This window comes from Anolis carolinensis, unplaced genomic scaffold (genome assembly GCF_035594765.1).
Source record: "Anolis carolinensis isolate JA03-04 unplaced genomic scaffold, rAnoCar3.1.pri scaffold_14, whole genome shotgun sequence".
NCBI classification, from domain to species: Eukaryota; Metazoa; Chordata; class Lepidosauria; order Squamata; family Dactyloidae; genus Anolis; species Anolis carolinensis.
The window spans coordinates 14,205,271-14,228,177 of record NW_026943825.1 but is presented as its reverse complement, the minus strand read 5'-3'; the positions used below and the strand labels follow the sequence as shown (position 1 = coordinate 14,228,177).

Below are 22,907 nucleotides of genomic sequence, written 5' to 3'. Positions count from 1 at the left end.
TTTAGAATCATTACGAATTTTCGGAAATATCAGAAAAAAATCAGAAATACTTTCTATATCGAAGCGCAGCGCCCCCTACTTTAGAAACGAGAATTGAAACATTTTTTTCATTGATCAGACATGCCTAGTAGTAACTGTTCTCCCTTGTTTTTTAGATCTGGCAAAAGACACTACAGGTATCATGTGCCTTCTAGACTAGTTGTCATCATTAGGTCATCATGATGGACAACCTTGCTCCATCACCAAAGTTGAAATGAACTTCCATGACCATCTCATGTTGTTTCTATGCATGAAATGTGATGGTTGTGGCAATATCTTGGACTTTTCCCCCCATCATCAAGATTGGAGTAAAACTCCATGGTCATCTCATTTTGCTTCTAAATATGAAATAAGATGTGTTTAGGTATACATTAACCTTCCTGCCACAGACGGCAAAATGTTTTTGAAAGGTCAAGTGGTGAAGAATCTCACAGATGCACCCATGCTTCTTGAAGTGATATCCTTCCATACGCCATGTGCCCATGGATTGCATGCAAGTTCTGCCCCATTTGCCTTTCTACTGGTTTCAGGTGTCCTTGTAATTTTGCCTGCAGCCATGAGAAAATTGCAGCGTCAACAATTATGGAGTTTGGGGTGTAATTCCTACAACAACTGTAAGCTGGCAATAAATCAGAAGATGGCCATGCCCAAAGGGTGTGTTGCATGCCAGAGGATGCAGAAGGAGAGGTATAAAAGAGCTTCCCATTTAATGTCTGTCCATCAGCTTCTCCAGTCCTACAGAGAGAGAACATCTCCACAGCTTCTCCTTGGATAACTAGGTATGTTCCAATCTGTGTGTCTGTGTGTGTGCACTGGAGGTGGATGAAATCTTGAACTATGAGCTAGGGAGAATGTGGCATGGCATTTAGATGGAGTGACAACTTGAACCATCTCCATCCATGATCCCGGGCTACCTCCTGCCACCTCCATCCATGGTCCCAGGCTACCTACTGCCACCTCACCCATGGTCCTTTGTTACCTCTTTCCACCTCCATCCATGGTTGTCTCCATCCACCTCCATCCGTAGTTCCTGGTTACCTCCTGCCATCTTCACCTGTAGTTTCTGACTACCTCCTGCCACCTTGATCCTTGGTCCCAAGCTATCCCCTGTTGCCTCCATCCATAGTTCTTGCCTACCTACTGCCACTTCTATCTATCATCCCTGGATACCTCCTGTCATCTTTATCCATGGTCCAAAGCTACCTGCTACAACCTCCACCTATGGTCCCAAGTTACCAATTGCCACCTCCATCCATGGTACCTGTCTAGCTGCTGCCACCTCTATCGGTAGTCCAAGTCACCTCCTGCCACCTCTACCATGTGCCACTTCCATGGCAGGTTACCTCCTGCTATCTTCTTCTGTGGTCATTGGCAACCTCCTGACACCTTCATCTGTGGTTTCTGACTACCTCCTGTCACCTTGATCCATGGTCCCAAGCTATCCCCTGTTGCCTCCATCCATGGTTCTTGTCTACCTACTGCCACTTCCATCTATCATCCCTGGATAACTGCTGTCATCTTTATCCATGGTCCAACGCTACCTGCTACAACCTCCATCTATGGTCCCAAGTTACCAATTGTACCTGCCTAGCTGCTGCCACCTCTATTGGTGGTCCAAGTCACCTCCTGCTACCTCTACCATGTGCCACTTCCATGGCAGGTTACCTCCTGCTATCTTCTGTGGTCATTGGCAACCTCCTGCCACCTTCATCCATGATTATTTCATGCCACTTGTTTCCACCAGGGGAAATGAAATGGTTGCAGGGGATCTCTAGATGCCTCTGGGGCATGCAGTCAAATAGTAATAGGCCAGCCACTCCTACTATATGCCACTATTTGTTTCCTCCACTCTTTGATCATTCTGTGTTTTTCTCCACAGATTTTCCTCCACTTCAGAACCATGACTTTTGGTTGGGGAAACTGTGGCTTCGGCTGCAATGTCGCCTGCGAATCACAAGGCCCTCCATCAGAGGTCTGCGTCCAGCCTCCAACCTACTGTGTGACAATGCCTGGGGCCATCCTGCACTGTGATACAACACCTTGTGCTGTATACACTACAACACCCTGCGGCTATGGTGGCTGTGGTTATGGTGGCTGGGGAGGCTTTGGTTATGGCGGCTGGGGTGGTTGCGGTTATGGCAGCTATGGAGGCTGCGGGTATGGTGGCCGATGTGGTTATGGTGGCTGGGGAGGTAGATGTGGCTGGAGATGTTAGACTTCCTCTTCCCACCTGAAGCCCAGAAGATGATTCCTGAAACACAAGAAACAACCCAGCAGTGGACTATTGAAATAGATCTATAGCTGAGATCTTGTTCTTGGGTGTCAGAAAAGAGGACCATGCCCTGTCTCCCATTGGCATTGATATGGGCTAATCCTTGTCCATCTGAGCACCCAAGACATTCATTTTGTTGCTCTCTATCCTTCCTTGACATGTCTCCATTTGAATGTATATTCTCTGTTCAGGATTAGAAAGACCAAAGTGATCATTGCAGGAGATCTGCAGTTCGTGAAGCATGTTCAGTCTCTGCTTTGGAGTTGGACCTCACTCCATAAGTAGTTCTGTTGGGGATATTTGTGACCTAACTGAGGTTGGGGGTCTCCAGTTCCCATCAGACCTGACCAATATGGCCAATGGTCAGGGATGATAGAGCTGCAGCTCAAGAACACGCAACATCATGTTCCGCACCTTCCAACTGCTACGGGGAAGTCCCTTGATTCTTTGGATGAATCAGCCATCAAGGGGATGATGGGTGACATGCAACGACCACAAGGAACTATCACCATGTTGTAGCTGAATGCTGTCTGTCATGCCAAGAAGTCTCAAATAATACTTCCTTCCTCTTAAAGCTTCTTCTGAAACTGTATCTTTGCAAATTCATTAAAAGCCATCCTACTTCATATTACCTGTGTTCTTGATTTACTTTACCTGGTGTTGGATATGGTAGTAGAAGGGAAGCAACATAGGACTATAGCTATGTCACATCTAGTCCCCAAACTTCTTCTGGGACACATCATAAATTGTTCTACAAATGTGCAAGCAACTTATGGCTTTGGTTGGCCCACCAGTATCCATGGTGGCTTTGCTGGATATGGTCAATGTGTTGACTGTGATAGCAGCTACGATTGGGGCAGTGGTTACAGTTGCTGCTGATGGGACTACTGTGGCAGGGATAATGATGGCAGTCAGTGAAGATGTTGATAGTAAGAAGCTCAAAAGTATCATAGACAAAGACAACATTGCTAGGGGAACTTTGATCCAAGTCTACATCAGAGTTTCTGGAAAGAGATTTTGGGCCACTTGAGCATATTGTATTAGAATTAGCACTTGGGGTGTCTTTAGGAGCAGCCCTACTTAGGACACATTATAGTTCTGTTGTAACATGGATATATCCATCCTGCGTTTAGAGACAGGCCTCGTGAGAGTGGAGGCGAGAGCATGGATAGCCACTCTCAATTACTGGCTGCATCTGTCTCACTCGCCATGTGGCCTTGCCCCGCTAACTCTGAGAGATGAGTTTCAATCTACATGGAACAAGGTAGTAGCAACAAAAATCGCAACTCTAGGCTTCTCTCAAAAACACCTACTAAGCATGGGATGGGACCAAGCTAAGGTCCACATCAGACAACGGATCCTGGACACAGAGCGACAATCTGATTTAGCTTGCTCTCCAGTCTAACATTAGTGCAGACAACAGATATACCATCGCTCCCATGGCTTATTTAACAAACCTGGAGGTGCCTAATCATCGTAAAGCCTTCACTCTTGCAAGATGTCACGCCCTCCCATCGGCAGTACTGGAGGGGAGGTACTGGAAGACCCCTGCTCCAGAGAGACTACGCCCTTGTGAGTCTGGCCATATCGAAACTATCGAGCACATGCTCCTCCAGTGTATGTTTTATAGAGATACTATCTGTGCCCGGCCACGCATTGCTGTGGCAAAGTATGGTGGTATGGGAAATAAAGTATTGAGGAATTGGTGGTAGTTAAGGTAAAGGGTAAAGGTTTTCTCCTGATATTAAGTCCAGTTGTGTCCGACTGCACACTGAAGTGGATTATATGGCAGTGTGGAGTCAAGATAATCCAGTTCAAAGGAGATAATATAAGATTACAAATGGGTTATATAGCTGCGTGGAAGGGCCTTGAGTCTACACTGCCATATAATCCAGTTCAAATCTGATAATCTATATTTTATAGGCAGTGAGGAAGAGGCTTAAGTGAGGCCTAACTGTGCCTGTCCCCTGGGCTGAATGGGTTGCTAGGAGACCAAGTGGGCAGAGCTTGGCCTTTTAACTGGCAGCAATTGGATAAAAACAATTATTCCTCTCTCTCTAATTAGGACTTTATTTTTCTTTTCTTTTTGTTGTATGAACGTAGAGGCATGGATGAGGGGTTGTGCTGCCAAATTTAGTGTTTCTGGGATGTGTAGTTTTGTTGTTTTGTCCTAGGCCGAAATTTCATTACCCTTTTATATATATAGATTAGAATCAATTTCATCACTCCTTGGCTTTTAAAACATCCAGGCCGCACTGAAAGATACTACACCTCTCTGCTGCTCTCAGACTCCTGTTCTGCAATAACCTATAGTGTCGCCAGGTTCTGTGCGGCAGCATTTTCCATCAGACAGACGATGACTGACCCCAAAGGGCCTGTAGCCAGAGCAATCTGTTATAACTGAAAGACTGCAAATGCTCCCTTTGTCCCCCTCCAGAGCCACTTAGTGGATCGATATTTACTATTAGCTGACCCTGCTAATAGTCTGCTTTTAATTTGTTTTTATTATAGCATGTTTTTTAACTTGTTCTTTTATCTGACTTTTATGAGAACTGCGATTCCCCTTTTTGGGCACCTGTGCCCATTTCTATATATTCTGGTCATAGACCGTAATAAATTGCTGAACTGAATTGAAGTTCTGTTGTTTCTTCGTTAAGTTGCTTCCAACTCTTTGTGACCTCCTGGACCAGCCCAGGCCAGAGCTCCCGTCAGCCAATGCCACCCACAGCTCCTTCAAGGTCAAGCCAATCACTTCAAGGATCCCATCCATCCATCTCGTCCTTAGTTGGCCCTTCTTCCTTTTTCCTTCCATTTTCCCCAGCATCATTCTCTTCTCCAAGCTTTCCTGTCTTCTCATGATGTGGCCAAAGGACTTCATCTTTGCCTCTAATATCCTTCCCTCCAGTAAGCACATTACAGTAATCTACTAGGAGCTTCCGGTGGCCTAGGGGATCAAAGCCTCGTGACTTGAAGGTTGGGTTGCTGACCTGAAGGCTGCCAGGTTCAAATCCCACCCGAGGAGAACACGGATGAGCTCCCTCTATCAGCTCCAGCTCCATGCAGGGACATGAGTGAAGACTCCCACAAGGATGGTAAAACATCAAAACATCCGGGCGTCCCCTGGGCAATGTCCTTGCAGACTGCCAATTCTCTCACTCCAGAAGCAACTCTGGTTGCTCCTGACATGAAAAAAGTAATCTTTCAGTTTATCTTTCCTGTGGTTTGAGATATTTTATCCTAGTTTTTTTTCTAAATGTGGAAAGGAGGGCGACAATTAAACTTTTAACACCATAAAAATGTGTGAAAGTGCTTGGTCTAATGTGCCAGATTTCTCAGGAAAAAAATGTGCTTCCTATCCACTGCAGGTGATATGATTCACAACTGAAAACGTTTCACTCACCCATCTTGATCTCAGTGTAGCTGTGTTAAATAGAAGGTGTCACCAGATGGTGCTATTTCACAGACCAAAGAAAGGAAAATCAAAAGGTTTCCATGTGTGTTTCAACAAGGGGAAAGTTTATCTGGAAGATTTCTGTTCCTGAGATGGCTCAACCCATCCCCTGTTGGCCCATCTCCTTGTCCATGTGCCAGCCTTTAGCACAGCTGGTTAGCTGCAATAGATCTTACCAATCAAAAGGTTGTCGGTTTGAAGCCAGGGATGGTGTGAGAGCTCAACCTTCAGCCCAGCTCACTACCCACCTAAGCAGTTTGAAAACAGCTGTGAGTAGATAAATTAGGTACCGCTTAAGCGAGGAGTTATTTTATGGTACCATAAAAATGAAATACCAGGAAATGCCAGCGATCAAAAGAAAGGAGGAAGTCTATTGCCCTGTTTGTCCATTCTATTTTCATAGCATTTTTACTCCTTGCTGTATTTAGTCTTTAGTCTTTAGGTGTATGCCTCCTCCAGCACCTTAATGGGATAATAGTCCTTGGTACCTACCTCTTTCCTAATCGGTACTGTACAAAACTATTTATACTTTTCTGGCCCACTACCCTTTTTTAGGTAAAAACCCAGGTTTTTATCAAAGTGTGCTTATTGTTTATTGGTATATGTGATTTTATTAGTTTATGATTTGTTTTTATTGCTGAGTTTTATATTGCTTGTTGCCTGGGCTTGGTCCCATGTAAGCCGCTCTGAGTCCCCTCGGGGAGATGGGGCGGGGTATAAAAATAAAATTATTATTATTATTATTATTATTATTATTATTATTATTATTATGTCTATGATCTGAGCTCTTCAACAAGGAGAATGGAGCGACAGCACCCCCCTGTGGCCAGAATCGAGCACAAACTCCAGGATGCCGAAGATGGGAAAATACCTACATATACCTCTATCTGTTGTCTATCCTGCCTGTAAAATGGCATTGAATGTTTGCCATATATGTGTTCTGTGGTCCACCCTGAGTGCCCTTCTGGTGAGAAGGACAGAATATAAATACAGTAGAGTCTCACTTAACCAACATAAACTGGCCGGCAGAATGTTGGATAAGCGAATATGTTGGATAATAAGGAGGGATTAAGGAAAAGCATATTAAACATCAAATTAGGTTATGATTTTACAAATTAAGCACCAAAACATCATATTATACAACAAATTTGACAGGAAAAAGTAGTTCAATACGCAGTAATGCTATACAGTAATTACTGTATTTATGAATTTAGCACCAAAATATCACGATGTATTGAAAACATCGACTACAAAAATCCATTGGATAATCCAGAACGTTGGATAAGCGAATGTTGGATAAGTGAGACTCTACTGTACTGTAAATAAATAATAAAATAATTAAATATTGCTATCAGCAAAGAGAAGATAGAACAATCTCTTTCTTTTTGATGATCATGAGGTTGTCCCATTCTGACCTAAGAAGTTATGATGGCCAAGTGTTTGCAGGAAGTACTGTGGCCAGTGAGGAGGAGGAAGAGCATCATGGAGACAAACAATCCCCTTCCCTACAGTTATCAGAAAGGGTGACAGTATTGGTATCCATCTGGACAATTGTCATGATCCCCCATCTCATGCTATCTCCGAACACAGAGCGCTGACAAAGAGCAGATGGCCAGCCATAAAATCGGCCAGCCATAAAACCTCAATTACCCTCAGATATGTGCGAGCCCCTAAATAAATGGGCTACAGAGAAGATTGTGCGAGCCCCTAAATAAATGGGCTACAGAGAAGATTCTGGTATTCCATACAATAAAGCTGTTTGGATCTACCTCAGCGTGTGTCTTGGTGTTTTCTTTCAGAGAAGAATTAACCCACAGCACAGCTGGAGATGAGAACCTCACAACAATGGATCAAGCCAACATGAACCTGATACGTGTTTCCAGATGGCTGCAAAGTCTGCAGATACTCCAGAGATTTCAGCAAACTCAGGATCATCCCCTGCATTTGCTTAGTGTGGTGCGGTGTAGCAAAGTGAGGATAAGGGCCCAAACTCAAGATACTTACCAGAGGTTGCCATGTATCATGAAGACTGCAAGCACCAGATTCGGAATGAGTATGGATCCATTTACTAGTGTCGATAAGCTCTTAAGTAAAAAAATAAACAATGTATGGAAATCTTGAATTGTTGGACAACAGCTCCCATTATCCCTTCCAATTTGTTGTCCTGTTTAGAGGATTCTAGGAAATGAAATCCTACAACATATGCAGAGTCATATAATTACTATTGAGTGCAGATGTATAGTACTTTGGGGCCATTTTTCCGTACCAAATGGTTAGCCTTATAAGAAGCAGAGGAAAATAAAGGTGAAAAACCACCATGTCTAAATTTTAAGAGGACACTAAACAACAGAGCTTGAAAATAAAGACTGTCTTACTTTGTTTTATTTATAAAAAAAATAAACAAATATTGGTCATCCTTAGATATGTCTGGAATCTTTGAGACTGGCTTTGGGGGCACACAGAACAGAGACACAAAAAAAGGGATGGCACACAGAAAATAAATTATTCTGCGAAAAAGCCGCAAGATCCTTGTTTTTCTATGCAGAAAAATCCTGTTTTCAGTGTAAAAATACTATGCACAAATTTCATGCAGAATAAGTTCCAGCAACAGCATGTTCTGCATAGGTAGAAGGATATCTTTTTTGCATAGAATTTTCCTAAGCAGGCATATTAGTTTTAGGACATAAAATGCTATTTTCTGCCCAGACAATTATGTTTTTGGTGGGGGGAAAGTCATGTGCGAATATTCTGCAGAACAAGTCTTTCAAAATCTTATATATATTTTTCACAGCAATGGTTCACAACAATGGTTAAAAAAACGCTTGTTGTGTTCTAAAACTAACAAAGAACCGCACCACTAAATGTGAGTTGCTGTATAAATCACATCACAGTCCATGCTTTCACATCTGCAAAGATGAAAATGGCAACCAGGTTTCATGAACACAATAAAATGCAAGAAGTATTTCAGGTTTTGCAGACTACGTGAAAATGATCCAAATACTCCTCCGGCTTCTCAGCTGAGGGAAGATTGTGGTTTTCCATTTCTACCGCTGTTCTTCAGAAAGGCCACTTGGCTGCTGAGCAATATTTCTTCCCTGTCTTGGAGACTTTCACATTACTGGAGAGTTTTTTGAGATCTGGGCATGTGGCCGTATGGACCAGGTTGGGTTGAGAGCTCTTTGCTAAGGAACCCCGAGAGTCCCTGACTAGAGAGGGTTGTGAACCCTTCACCAAACTGGGTTGGGAGGTTTTCGCACGATTGCGTCGAGAAGCTTTTTTCCGTAAGGATCTAGAGAAGTTCAGTAGGTTGAATCGCGGGACTTTGCTCGCAATTGTACGCGAGCCTTTGGTGGCACGTGACAGCATGCTCTTTGATGTGTGATGCTGCTGAGCCTTTGTTACATTGAGTTGTGAGTCAGTGGGCACAACTGGCGGTATTCTCTTGGCTGAATGCTTTGTTGGGCTTTTGGGAATGTGGGGTGGCGGGCTTTTGGGGAGATGGGGTTCCAAATCCCTGGGGGAATACAGTACTGGGCCTTTGGTCACACGAGGTAGAGGGGCTTTGGGCAAGTGTGGCTCCAAATCTTTGGGAGAATATAATACCGGGCCTTTGGTCATGCGAGGCAACGGAGCTCGAGGTGCACCGGGAACTGAACCCTTTGTGATGGTTCCATGGCGGTCTTTGGTCATGCCGCTATATGGACTTTGGAGCAAATGCCGCTGATATATGTTTACATGTGGCTGTGTTGGGTTTCTGGCAAGATTTCTTTGAGGGAGTTTGGTTCCATGTGATTCTGGGCGGGGGTTTAGACCCCGTGGTTGATAACCAGCCCCTCCAGATTGATGATACGGTGGAATATAAAGGCCTCTCTGATACAACGGAAGGGTCTTGGAAGAAAAAAGACCTTTCTCATACAGTGGAAGAGTCCTGGATGAAAAATACCGTGGCCCATAGAATGGGATGTATTGCGACCCATATTTGGGCAGCCTTTTCTTGACAAAGGGAGATAGAGGAGGACCGAGTGGTTTAGAGTAATATCTATAGTATGGCATCTGTTGTCTGGAAGCACGATATCTGTAAGAACAACCATAGTTAGTTCGACTCTTCCACAAGCTTTAAAGCAGGAATCCTCAAACTGCAGCTCTCCAGCTGTTTGGGCCTTCAACTCCCAGAATCCCAACTCCTGACCATTGAATGAGCATGCCGGGCTTCTGGGAGCTGGAGGCCCAAACAGTTGGAGGGCCAGTTTGAAGATACCTGCTTTAGATCAATGTTATTATTGGAAAATTAAGAGTGTAGTTAAGACAATTAAGCTAATGAAGAGTCTTCTTGTCAAGAAAAATTGGGGTATCAATATAATAATAATAATAATAATAATAATAATAATAATAATAATAATAATAATAATAACTTGGACAATTTGGACAGAAAAACAAGAAAACTCAGGACCATTCATCATTCACTGCACCCTCGCAGTGATGTTGACCGGCTATATCTGCCTAGAAGATCAGGGGGCAGAGGACTCTTACAAGTAAAACAAGCAGTCAAAGAAGAAGAACATGCCCTGGCAGAAGATGGAAAGCAAAGTGAAAAACATGCTTTGATTGAAATCAATAATCAGGAACTCCTCAAAACACAGCAGACAAAGAATCAGTACAAGAAAACCACACTACAAACTAGAGCTGACAGCTGGCACAACAAAACATTGCATGGAAAGTTCCTTGACAAAATTGAAGGAAAAGCTGATCAGGAGAAGACCTGGCTCTGGCTCACGAATGGGACCCTGAAGAAGGAGACAGAAGGCCTGATCCTTGCAGCCCAGGAGCAAGACATCAGAACAAAGGCAATTCAAGCCAAGATAGAAAAATCAGCTGATGACCCAAAATGCAGACTCTGCAAGGAAACTGATGAAACCATGGCTCATCTCCTCAGCTGCTGTAAGAAAATCACACAGACAGACTACAAACAGAGGCACAACTCTGTGGCCCAAATGATCCATTGGAACTTATGCCTCAAGTACCACCTCCCAGCAGTAAAGAACTGGAGGGATCACAAACCTGCAAAAGTCTTGGAAAATGAGCAGGCAAAGATACTGTGGGACTTCCGAATCCAGACTGACAAAGTTCTGGAACACAACACACCAGACATCACAGTTGTGGAAAGGAAAAAGGTTTGGATCATTGATGTTGCCATCCCAGGTGACAGTCGCATTGACGAAAAACAACAGGAAAAACTCAGCCGCTCTCAGGACCTCAAGATTGAACTACAAAGACTCTGGCAGAAACCAGTGCAGGTGGTCCCAGTGGAGATCGGCACATTGGCTGCCATGCCATCAATGATCCAAACCTTTTTCTTTTCCACAACTGTGATGTCTGGTGTGTTGTGCTCTAGTACTTTGTCAGTCTGGATTCGGAAGCCCCACAGTATCTATTATTATTATTATTATTATTATTATTATTATTATTATTATTATTATTCATTGGGACTTTAATTCAAGGAATCCCAGCCAGCATGGTGAGCAAATAACCAAATTTCAGCCTTACATATCAGTCCCATACAACTCAAATATCTCCCAGCATGCCTGCTAAACCACTTACCGATCATAGGAAGTCAAAGGAGGTTCAGGAATACGTTCATCCATAGTGACAACAGCTGAGGAAGCAGAAAAGTCAGAAGTGCTGGAAAGAAGTCCCTTGAGCAGCCTCAAATTAAAAGCAAAACAACATTGCAGTGAGATCGAATATTCTGCTCTAACTCAACAGGCATGACAACTTTGAACAAAGACCATAAAGTTGATCACTGTTTAATGTTTTGAGTTAAGAATATAGTCATGGAACAAATTAAATTCTTAAGTCAAGGTATCACTGCAGTTGTATATTCCAGCATGGCAGAATGGAGTTGGATTCCATAGAGTTTGAAATGCCTTCGAATTCTATGATTCTACCACTGCATTCTTAGAATCCTAGAGTTGGAAGAGACCTCATGAGCCATCCAGTCCAACCCCTTGCCAAGAAGCAGGAAATCGCATACAAAGCACTCCCAACAGATGGCCATCTAGCCTCTGCTTAAAAGCCTCCAAAGAAGGAGCCTCCACCACATCTTGAGCTTATGCCCATGTATATTGGCATAGGTGCATATTCTACAACAGGTTTGAAGCTAGAAAAACCTCTTTGTGACATGCATTTTTTGTAAGGTCTTCCAGAAACCCTGTTCCCCAAAATGATTGGGAACAATGGAACGCCTACAAAAGTAGAGGAAGAAATGAGCTTGGGGGTTCATCCACACTACAGAACTAATGCAGTTTGGGTCCACTTTGACTGTCATGGCTCAATGTTCTAGAATCAGAAGAATCCTGACCATTTCAGATGATGACACAGAGGGGCAGTCAGGTAGACCTTCAAGGTCTTGAGATGATAGTAAGTTGTAGCCTCCAAAGAAAGAGCCTCCACCACATCTTAGGAAGAAATGAGTTTGTGGGTTCATCTACACTACAGAACTAATGCAGTTTGGGACTACTATGATGGTCATGGCCCAATGTTCTAAAATCCTGACCATTTCAGATGATGACATAGAGGAACTTTCAGGTAGACCTTCAAGCTCTTGAGATGATAGTAAGTTGTAGCCTCCAAAGAAAGAGCCTTCACCACATCTTAGGAAGAAATGAGCTTGTGGGTTCATCTACACTACAGAACTAATGCAGTTTGGAACCACTTTAACTGCCATGGCTCAATGTTCTAGAATCTGGGGGATCTTGACCATTTCAGATGATGACATAGAGGAACATTCAGGTAGACCTTCAAGGTCTTGAGATGATAGTAAGTTGTAGCCTCCAAAGAAAGGGCCTGCACTACATCTTAGATTTATGCCCATGTGAGCTTGCGGGTTCATCTACACTACAGAATTAATGCAGTTTGGCACCACTTTAACTGCCATGATTCAATGTTCTAGAATCAGGGGAATCCTGACCATTTCAGATGATGGTACAGAGGGGCAGTCAGGTAGACCTTCAAGCTCTTGAGATGATAGTAAGTTGTAGCCTCCAAAGAAAGGGCCTGCACTACATCTTAGATTTATGCCCATGTGAGCTTGCGGGTTCATCTACACTACAGAATTAATGCAGTTTGGCACCACATTAACTGCCATGACTCAATGTTCTAGAATCAGGGGAATCCTGACCATTTCAGATCATGACACAGAGGGGCAGTCCAGTAGACCTTCAAGGTCTTGAGATGATAGTAAGTTGTAGTCTCCAAAGAAGGAGCCTCCACCACATCTTAGATTTATGCCCATGTAAGCTTGCAGGTTCATCTACACTACAGAATTAATGCAGTTTGGAACCACTTTGACTGCCATGCTCAATGTTCTAGAATCAGGGGAATCCTGACCATTTCAGATCATGACACAGAGGGGCAGTCCGGTAGACCTTCAAGGTCTTGAGATGATAGTAAGTTGTAGTCTCCAAAGAAGGAGCCTCCACCACATCTTAGATTTATGCCCATGTAAGCTTGCAGGTTCATCTACACTACAGAATTAATGCAGTTTGGAACCACTTTGACTGCCATGCTCAATGTTCTAGAATCTGGGGAATCTTGACCATTTCAGATGATGACATAGAGGAACATTCAGGTAGACCTTCAAGGTCTTGAGATGATAGTAAGTTGTAGCCTCCAAAGAAGGAGCCTCCACCGCATCTTAGGAAGAAATGAGTTTGCAGGTTCATCTACATTACAGAACTAATACAGTTTGGGACTACTGTGACGGTCATGGCCCAATGTTCTAAAATCAGAGGAATCCTGACCATTTCAGATGATGACATAGAGGAACATTCAGGTAGACCTTCAAGGTCTTGAGATGATCACAAGTTGTAGAGTGGTGAGGCATTCTTTGATAGAGAAAACTACATGCCCTATGATTCCATACCAGTGAACTATGGCAACACAAGTGGTGTCAAACTGCATTATTTCTACACTGCAGATGATTCTGCATCCAGCAAGAAAACAAAAACATCCCCAAGAAACCTTACAATTTCTTTGCAGCTTCTCGGATACATCTTACTCGGAATGAGAGTATTTTGAATTTTGCCGGAGGTGGAATCCACTGACAAACTTCCAATAAACTCTTCCAACCAGTTGTAAATCTCATCCAAGCTACATTCATTGGCTTCAGCTTTTGGGAACTAAACAGTATCAACCTAAGAATGATTCCAGCTCTTTTGTTTTTGCTTCCGAATCGTCAGCATTTGTTGACAAGGAGCCGAGGAAGTCCAAAAGCTAGGAAATCTTGCTCCTTCCATCTGCACAATGAAAATTTCACCCACTCTTTAACTAATTTAGTTAGTCAGTGGTGTGAATGTGTTATTAAATCCACACTGCAAAACATCATCAAATGCTTCTAAAAATAAGGTGATCCAGGCATTGGTCTTTTGGAAAGATTTAATGGATCGGAAATTGTATCAGGGGAAATCATACTGAATGGTTCACTTACCGGGATCCCTGATGCAAAAGAAGTCTGGATAGAAGAAGCCCGAGCCCAGGATGGGAAGAGCTTTTTATGAGGTTTAAAAATTCACCAGAGGGACTTGAAGCATCTGACATCACGTCTAACTCGCCAATCGTGATCTGAGATTGAAGTTCAGGGAAGGCGTGTTCGTTCCTTCCTCCTTTTGGAAGCCAAGATTTGACATTAAATTATGTATTAGCCTTTCATCCCCTGAGGCATCTGGTTTGCTTTGAGCCAATGCAAAGAGATCTGTTATGGAACCGAAGTCAGCACCAGATGTGTCGATCTGGGGGGGCGTCTACACTGTAGAACAGTGGTTCTCAACCTTCCTAATGCCGCGACCCCTTAATCCAGTTCCTCATGTTGTGGTGACCCCCAACCATAACATTATTTTCGTTGCTACTTCATAACTGTCATTTTGCTACTGTTATGATTCATGATGTAAATATCTGATATGCAGGATGTATTTTCATTCATTGGACCAAATTTTTCACAGATTCTCTGTTTCATGGTTTTTCAATAAACTCCAAAAGACTATTATAAATCATAAAAAATTACAATTTACAGCTTAAGGAAGGGAGGAAGGAGAAGCCGAAGGGAGAGAAAAGGAGGCCAAGCGGCAACGGAAGTAGAAGGAGGCCATTTATCCACACACGATTGGTTGATAAAGACTTAAAATAGTGTATAACTACTAAAATAATGTATAAATATTAAAATAAATATTAGGCATGTCTGATCGATGAAAAAAATGTTTCAATTCTCGTTTCTAATGTAGGGCGCGCTGGCACTTCGATATAGAAAGTATTTCCGATTTTTTCACCCAAAAATTTCGGATATTTCTGAAAATTCGTAATGATTCTAAATGTTTCTAAAATGGCGGATGCGCATGCGCAGTCGCTACACACCAGGCTTGTATGGCAATCTTCCATGTGGACGCAGAGGATGTTAGCCCCCACCTTTGCGTCCATCGTGGAAGCTTCTGATTGGTCGGGGAGTGGCAGCCATGTTAGGCTGTGCTAAGCTCCCATTCAAAGTAGGTTGCAGAAACAAACAAAAAAATTTAAAATATTTTTAAAAATATATTTTAAAAATTGGGGGGGGGGGAATTAAGAGACATTATGAGACAATTAGAGAATGGGCCAACAATGGTTCGAATTACATTGCTGGTTGCGCTGTGAGACAAGGTCTCAGAATGCGTATCAAAAAGCGAGAACAATCCAAAATAATTCAGATATACGATTCAAAACTATTTTTTGGACATGTCTAATAAATATAGTGTCCCTACTTTGTGGATTTTCACTTATTGCGGGTGGTCCTGGAAAATAACCCCCGCGATAAGTGAAGGAACACTTGTATTATTCTACTATACGTAAAGGTAAAAGTTTCCCCTGACGTTAAGTCCAGTCATGTCTGACTCTGGAGGTTGGTGCTCATCTCCATTTCTAAGCCGAAGAGCCGGCGTTGTCCATAGACACCTCCAAGGTCATGTGGCCAGCATGACTGCATGGAGCGCCGTTACCTTCCCACCGAGCGGTACCTATTGATCTACTCACATTGGCATGTTTTCGAACTGCTAGGTTGGTAGAAGCTGGAGCAACCGCGGGCGCTCACTCTGCTCCTGGGATTTGAACCTGGGACCTTTCGATCTGCAAGTTCAGCAGCTCAGCGCTTTAACACACTTCGCCCTATTAAAGGAGGACCACACATAAAAGGCCATCCCACATGTTTCAGCAAATGTTTTGTTCCAAATTAATGTGTGAAAAGAAACAACCAGTTGAGGTAAGCCTTGCATAAGTCAAGAGGAACATTTTGACCACTTGCAACTGTCTTCCAAAATACTAACTGCATTATATTTCCCAAATTGTCTATCCATGTACCCTGTTTCCCCTAAAATAAGACATCCCCAGAAAATAAGACCTAGTAGAGGTTTTGCTGAATAAATATAAGGCCTCCCCTGAAAGTAAGACCTAGCAAAGTTTTTGTTTGGAAGCATGCCCGGCACCCGCCAAACAAAACACCATAGCATTCAGGATTGGTAAATGTAAATAATAATAATAATAATAATAATAATAATAATAATAATAATAATAATTTTATTTTTATACCCCGCCTCCATCTCCCCAGAGGGACTCGGGATGGCTTACATACCAGTTGTATATGGAAATAATGATAGTAACAAGAAATTCTTGACAGGAGTCACAGTTTGTCTGGTTTAGATATGTTGGTTTATGATGACAACTACTGTACAGTATAGAATCAGTGTTCATTTTTTTGTTCAACAATGAATATGAATTCTTCTTCATGGAAAAATAAGACATCCCCTGAAAATAAGATCTAGAGCATCTTTGGGAAGAAAAAATAATATAAGACACTGTCTTATTTTCGGGGAAACACGGTAGATCCTGCATAAGGAAGGGAGCCCAACCTCGTCTTCACCCCCATCGAAAACAAATACAAAAGGGAAGATTTCTCCTTTGTGCTACATTTTCCAAAACTGCTCCGGGGAGATGATTTATGAACCATGGCACCCATCCAAGGCAGAACGAAGCTACAAAGGAAAGGCAGCCAACACCTTCTCCAAGTCAGCTTTGCAAATGATGTGCGGTCCAAAGCGCCAGCGATAATATCGTGGACGGCCGTTTAAAGGCTCTGCCTTTTTTTTAATTAACATTTATGAAGCCCCAATTGCGCCTTTCATTTGAGACAAGCTCATTGAGCTGACTCGTGCAAAATCGAGATGTGTTATTAACTGCAATGACTAACGCAGAGGAAGAGAGACACACATTGGCTTTCCCATTTTCTCTAAACCGGGGAGAATTAGGAAGCATTGAGAAAAATACTTTGGATCACTGAATTATTATTATTATTATTATTATTATTATTATTATTATTATTATTATTTTATGACACAACAAACAAGATAGACATGCTGGATTTCATATCACAAAATCACAAGTCGAACACTTCCCAAGTGTCTAGGACTGTATTTTTGGATGATGCGTGCAGATCCCAGTCGGGTGGCCTTTTGCAGTTTGCAGATCGTAATTTTGTCAATGTCTATTGTTTCCAAATGCCAGCTGAGATCTTTTGGCACGGCGTCCAATGTGCTGATCACCACCGGGACCACCTGCACTGATTTCTGTCAGAGTCTTTGAAGTTCAGTCTTGAGGTCCTGATAGCGGCTGAGTTTTTCCTGTTGTTTTTCGTCAATGCGACTGTCACCTGGGATGGCAACATCAATGATCCAAACCTTTTTCCTTTCCACAACTGTGATGTCTGGTGTGTTGTGTTCCAGAACTTTGTCAGTCTGGATTTGGAAGTCCCACAGTATCTTTGCGTGCTCATTCTCCAATACTTTTGCAGGTTTGTGATCCCACCAGTTCTTTTCTGCTGGGAGGTGGTACTTGAGGCATAAGTTCCAATGAATCATTTGGGCCACATGGTTGTGCCTCTGTTTGCAGTCTGTCTGTGCAATTTTCTTATAGCAGCTGAGGATATGATCCATGGTTTCGTCGGTTTCCTTGCACAGTCTGCATTTTGGGTCATCAGCTGATTTTTCGATCTTGGCCTTAATTGCATTTGTTCTGATGGCTTATTATTATTATTATTATTATTATTATTATTATTATTATTGTTATTATTATTGGTCATGTATTTACATTCCTCTCCCCCCCCCCCCCCCCGAAAATTTGGATTCGATGTGTGAGTTGTAGTTTTGCTAGCCTTCTCCACCACAGCCTCTGGACACATCACTAAACTGCAATGCTCAAATTCCAAAGCATTGAGCTATGGCAGTTGAAGTGGTGTTAAACTGCATTGATTCAACAGTACACAAATCATTCCACTATTTGGAGGAGCCCCATAGGATGAACGCAGATTGACACCACTTGAATTGACATGGCTTAATGCAATGGAGTCCTAGGAGTTATCGTTTTGAAAGGAGCCTATTTGCCAAAGAGTGCTAGTGCCTCACCAATGCCATGAGTCCATGGCATTGAATCTAGGTGGTGAAAATAGTATCAAACTGCATTAATTGTACAGTATAGATGCACTCTTAGACAGGATCTACACTGTCCTATATCCCAAGATCTGATTCATGATTATCTGTTTTGAGTCTCCACTGAGATAAGCAGCTCATCTGGGATCAGATCCTGAGATATAGAGCAGTGTAGAAGCAATCTTAGAAAGTATATTTAACTACTGAGTCTTCCTGGAAGGTCATTCCACAATCTGTGGGCGGCTGAAGCAAATGCCTTTTGGAAAACAGTCTGCAGTCCAGTTCTTAATGTTTGTCCCCTAAAACAGTGGTTCCCAAACTTTTTTTGACCAGGGACCACTCTCCAACATTAGCACCAAAAGGGTTATGAATACGTTTTTAGTAAATTTTAGATTCGGTTTGGTTATCTGGGGTGCTGACTCAGAAAACTGCATTGGATAGATCACATCGGCTCTAGTTTCTGATACAAAACATATGCCATCCAGTAGTCTCCATCGGCTTGCCCACAGAAAACCATATTTAATAATCTAGAGCTGATGTGGTCTATTCAATGCTATTTTCTGAATAACCCCAGAAACAGGCCTAAAAACAAAGACACCAAGACGCCCACACTCCCAAGTGTCACATGGAACAGCTCCGCTCAGGGGGAGGGAGGAGGAGGGGGAGAAACAGCAGTCAGGAGGCTTGTTGTCATGCCTTTCATGGGTAGTTAGCCTCTCCCCTCTCAACATCCCCTTTACTTCAGCACTATAAGAGGATAGTCATGGTCAGGCCACGGACTATATTTTAGTTCTTGGGGACCACTGGTGGTCCACAGACCACAGGTTGGGAACCACTGATCTACACTGTAGAATCAAGCCAGTTTGCCACTATTTTAATAGCATGTTTCAATAGTTTACTGTGGCACCAGCACTCTTTGCAAGAGAATGTTAAAACTTGCAAAACTCGAATTCATTGAACCATAGAAATTCAGGCAGTGTCCAAGTGAGTAAACTCTACAATGTATATGCACCCCAGGAAGGGATTTAACATCAGAAAACCAACTACCAAACCCCTTGTGACGTGAAGATCCCTGAGCCATTCTCCCGTGCTCCATATCTGCCCCAAATCAAAACCACCTCAGCTGCAGAGTTTAAGGCTAGTTTTATACTCCGTAAGGTGTGGTTGCCACATCCACCCACCCTTCTTGTATTTCCACTCAACTTTAATCATGTCTCCGTTTCCTTTTCTCCTGACCGCATGTCCTCCTGGTTTCCTCCGTCCCTGAGGAACATCAAAGCCCTGTAGCCATTTCTTGTCCTCGTGATTTAGTTTGAGCCCAGCTAAATTGCAACCCGGTGTACTACGTGCCAAGCCTAGGGATATTGCGAGGGTGTTGTCAATGCCTTTCCCTCCCTTTTTAATGAAGAAGCTGAAGAAAACAAGCACCATGGAGGTCCGCTTGATGGAAATCTCAACCCCAAATCGGAAGCAACCAAACCCTTGACTTTGATGGAGGGGCGAAAACAGCCCTGGAAGAAGAGAGTAAACATAAGTGTGGTGTTGGCCTTTCATTAAGTCTCGTTCTAGAAACCGGTTTGCCCAAGAACCAAACCACTCTCCCTGCTTTTTCTACTCTATCCATGATGATTTAAGAGAAGAGACTGGGAGAAGAATCATAGGAACTAGAGAAGAATGGTAGGAATTAGAAGAAGAAGAATAGGGACTAGGAGGAGAATAATAGGAACTAGAGAAGACTTGTAGGAACTGGGAGAAGAATCGTAGACAGGAGAAAAATCATAGGAGCTAAAGACGAATTGTAGGAACTAGAGAAGACTGGTAGTAACTAGGAGAAGAATCATAGGCACTTGAAGACTCACAGAAACCAAGAAGAATTGTAAGAACTAGAAAAAACCTGAAGGAACTAGGAGGAGAATCATGGGAACTGGGAGAAGAATCGTAAACAGGAGAAAAATCATAGGAACTAAATAAGAATTGTAGGAACTAGAGAAGACTTGTAGTAACTAGGAGAAGAATCATAGGCACTTGAAGACTCACAGAAACCAAGAAGAATTGTAAGAACTAGAGAAAACCTGAAGGAACTAGGATGAGAATCATGGGAACTGGGAGAAGAATCATAGACAGGAGAAAAATCATAGGAACTAAAAAGGAATTGTAGGCACTAGATAAGACTTGTAGTAACTAGGAGAAGAATCATAGCCACTTGAAGACTCACAGAAACCAAGAAGAATTGTAAGAACTAGAGAAGACTTATAGGAACTAGGAGAGAAATCATGGGAACTAGGAGAAGAATCGTAGACATGAGAAGAATCATAGGATCTAAAGAAGAATTGTAAGTACAGAAGACTTGTAGGAACCAGGAGAAGAATTGTAGGCACTTGAAGACTCATAGGAGCCAAGAAGAATCATAAAAACTAGAGAAGACTTATGGGAACTAGGAGAGAAATCATGGGAACTAGGAGAAGAACCGTGGACACAAGAAGAAACATAGGAACTAAAGAAGAATTGTAGGAACTAGAGAAGACTTGTAGGAACTAGGAGAAGAATCATGGGAATTAGGAGAAAAATCATGGAAACTAGCAGATAGTTGGCCTTGGAAATCCAGCTTCAGATGAATGGCGTCCATTTTGGAAATGTTGGTCAGACCAGTGACATTTCTATCAGCCTGACACAACAAAAATTGATCAATTGAATGACCAGAATACTGTTAAGGAAAGAAGGGCATTGACTTTTCGCTTTCTTGACTTTTTTCAATCAAGAAATCCATTTTGAGTCTCCCCCCTTATCTGAAATGTTTGGGACAGAAGTGTTTAGGATTTTAATTTTTTTCAAATTCTGTCGTAACAGTGTTTGTACATACGTGCATCATGAGTTATCTTGAAGATGGGACCCAAGCCTCAACACAGAATTCATTTATGTTTCGTAACCAGCTTATACACAGTAGCCTGGGAGTCATTTGATAACAATATTTTATTTATTTTGTGCATGAAACAAAGCTGAACCAGTGGAAGTTGAACTGCGAGATTACTAAAGAGAACTTATTCATCAGATCCGCCGATAATAAAGTCCGCCAAAGCGAAACCTGTAAATGTGGAGGCCTGACTGTAATAAATAATAATAATAATAATAATAATAATAATAATAATAATAATAATAAATATTGTGAGATATGTAATTCTATAAAATAGTTTAAAGGAGATTTATGCAGTATCCTGATGAAATGACCAAATGTTATCTTAGCAATTGCTCCACATCACCCTTCCAACTCAACCCAACCCAACTTGCGTTTAATACATTAACGTGAACATTGAAGCAAACCTCAGGTTACATGTCAATGTTGATGTTCAGTGTTGAAGACTATTATCTAAATCGGTGATATCCAAACATTAATTCTCTGGGTGTTTTGGACTTCAGTTCCCAGAAACCTTTGTTCCTTTGGCCAGTGATCTGGAATTCTGAGAGATTAAGTCCAAAACACCTAGAAAACCAGGACCTAGTTCATCATTCAAAATGGAAGTTAAGATTCAATTTCTTCACAAAATTGAAGTCAACCAGATATCAAAGAGGACCCAATTCCTCTTTAGCCTCTGGACTTGTATCTCGTCCCTAGATTTAGTCTTGATTATAGTAATTACTAGGCATGTCCGATCGATGAAAAAAAGTTTCAATTCTCGTTTCTAAAGTAGGGGGCGCTGGCACTTCGATATAGAAAGTATTTCCGATTTTTTCACCCCAAAATTTCGGATATTTCCGAAAATTCGTAATGATTCTAAATGTTTCTAAAATGGCGGACGCGCATGCGCAATCGCTACACACCGGGCTTGTATGGCAGTCTTCCATGTGGACGCAGAGGACGTTAGCCCCCACCTTTGCGTCCATCGTGGAAGCTTCTGATTGGCCGAGGAGCGTCAGCCATGTTAGGCTGCACTAAGCTCCCATTCAAGGTAGGTTGCAGAAACAATTTTTTTTAAAAATATTTTTAAAAACATATTTTAAAAAAAATGGGGGGGGGCAGAAATAATGAAACATTAAGAGACAATTAGAGAATGGGCCATCAATGGTTCGAATTACATTGCTGGTTGCGCTGTGAGACAATGTCTCGGAATGCGTATCAAAAAGCGAGAACAATCTGAAATAATTCCGATATACGATTCAAAACGATTGTTTGGACATGTCTAGTAATTACAAATGCATTTGTGGAGAAGTTTATGGACGAACTGATGAAGATGTTCCCAGTCTTCTCCACTTGTTTAGTAAGTCCAGTGACCAGCTCAACATTATATCTGGCAGATATCTTCACCGTGTTTACCACTTAGTCCCCTTTCTTATATACCCTTGACTGCCCTTTGTAGCATACATGGGTCCTCCCTTTGAGATGCATGGTTGACTTGACCACTGTGGACTACTCTTGACTGCAAATCCTGGACCTCCCTTTGTCACATACGCTTGACTCGCACCCTGTTGAATTGCCATAGCTTTCCCTGCTGAAACTCCCTTGGTTATGAATGGTTGGCTGCCATATTGCTGGCCACAGAGTCCTCCTTTCATGATACCCGGTTGGCATGCACACTGTTGCACACTCTTGGTTATACCTACTGGCCCTCCCTTCTTAATGCATTGTTGACTCCCATACTGTTGTCCACCTTTG

The 22,907-nt window shown here is 42.4% G+C and overlaps 2 protein-coding genes across 2 annotated transcripts; one reads left to right on the top strand and one right to left on the bottom strand.

Annotated features, from left to right (window-relative positions):
* Window positions 1-1,939: 1,939 nt before the first annotated feature.
* Window positions 1,940-2,254, top strand: LOC134294368 (keratin-associated protein 6-3-like). Its single transcript, XM_062965211.1, has one exon. The coding sequence runs from the start codon at window positions 1,940-1,942 to the stop codon at window positions 2,252-2,254; it is 315 nt and encodes a 104-aa protein (XP_062821281.1).
* Window positions 2,255-8,126: 5,872 nt separating this feature from the next.
* Window positions 8,127-12,502, bottom strand: LOC107983369 (proteoglycan 4). Its single transcript, XM_016996807.2, has 2 exons — window positions 11,361-12,502; window positions 8,127-9,837 (listed from the first exon to the last, which is right to left on the bottom strand). The coding sequence occupies exons 1-2, from the start codon at window positions 11,402-11,404 to the stop codon at window positions 8,820-8,822; spliced, it is 1,062 nt and encodes a 353-aa protein (XP_016852296.1). The 5' UTR covers window positions 11,405-12,502; the 3' UTR covers window positions 8,127-8,819.
* Window positions 12,503-22,907: the final 10,405 nt, after the last annotated feature.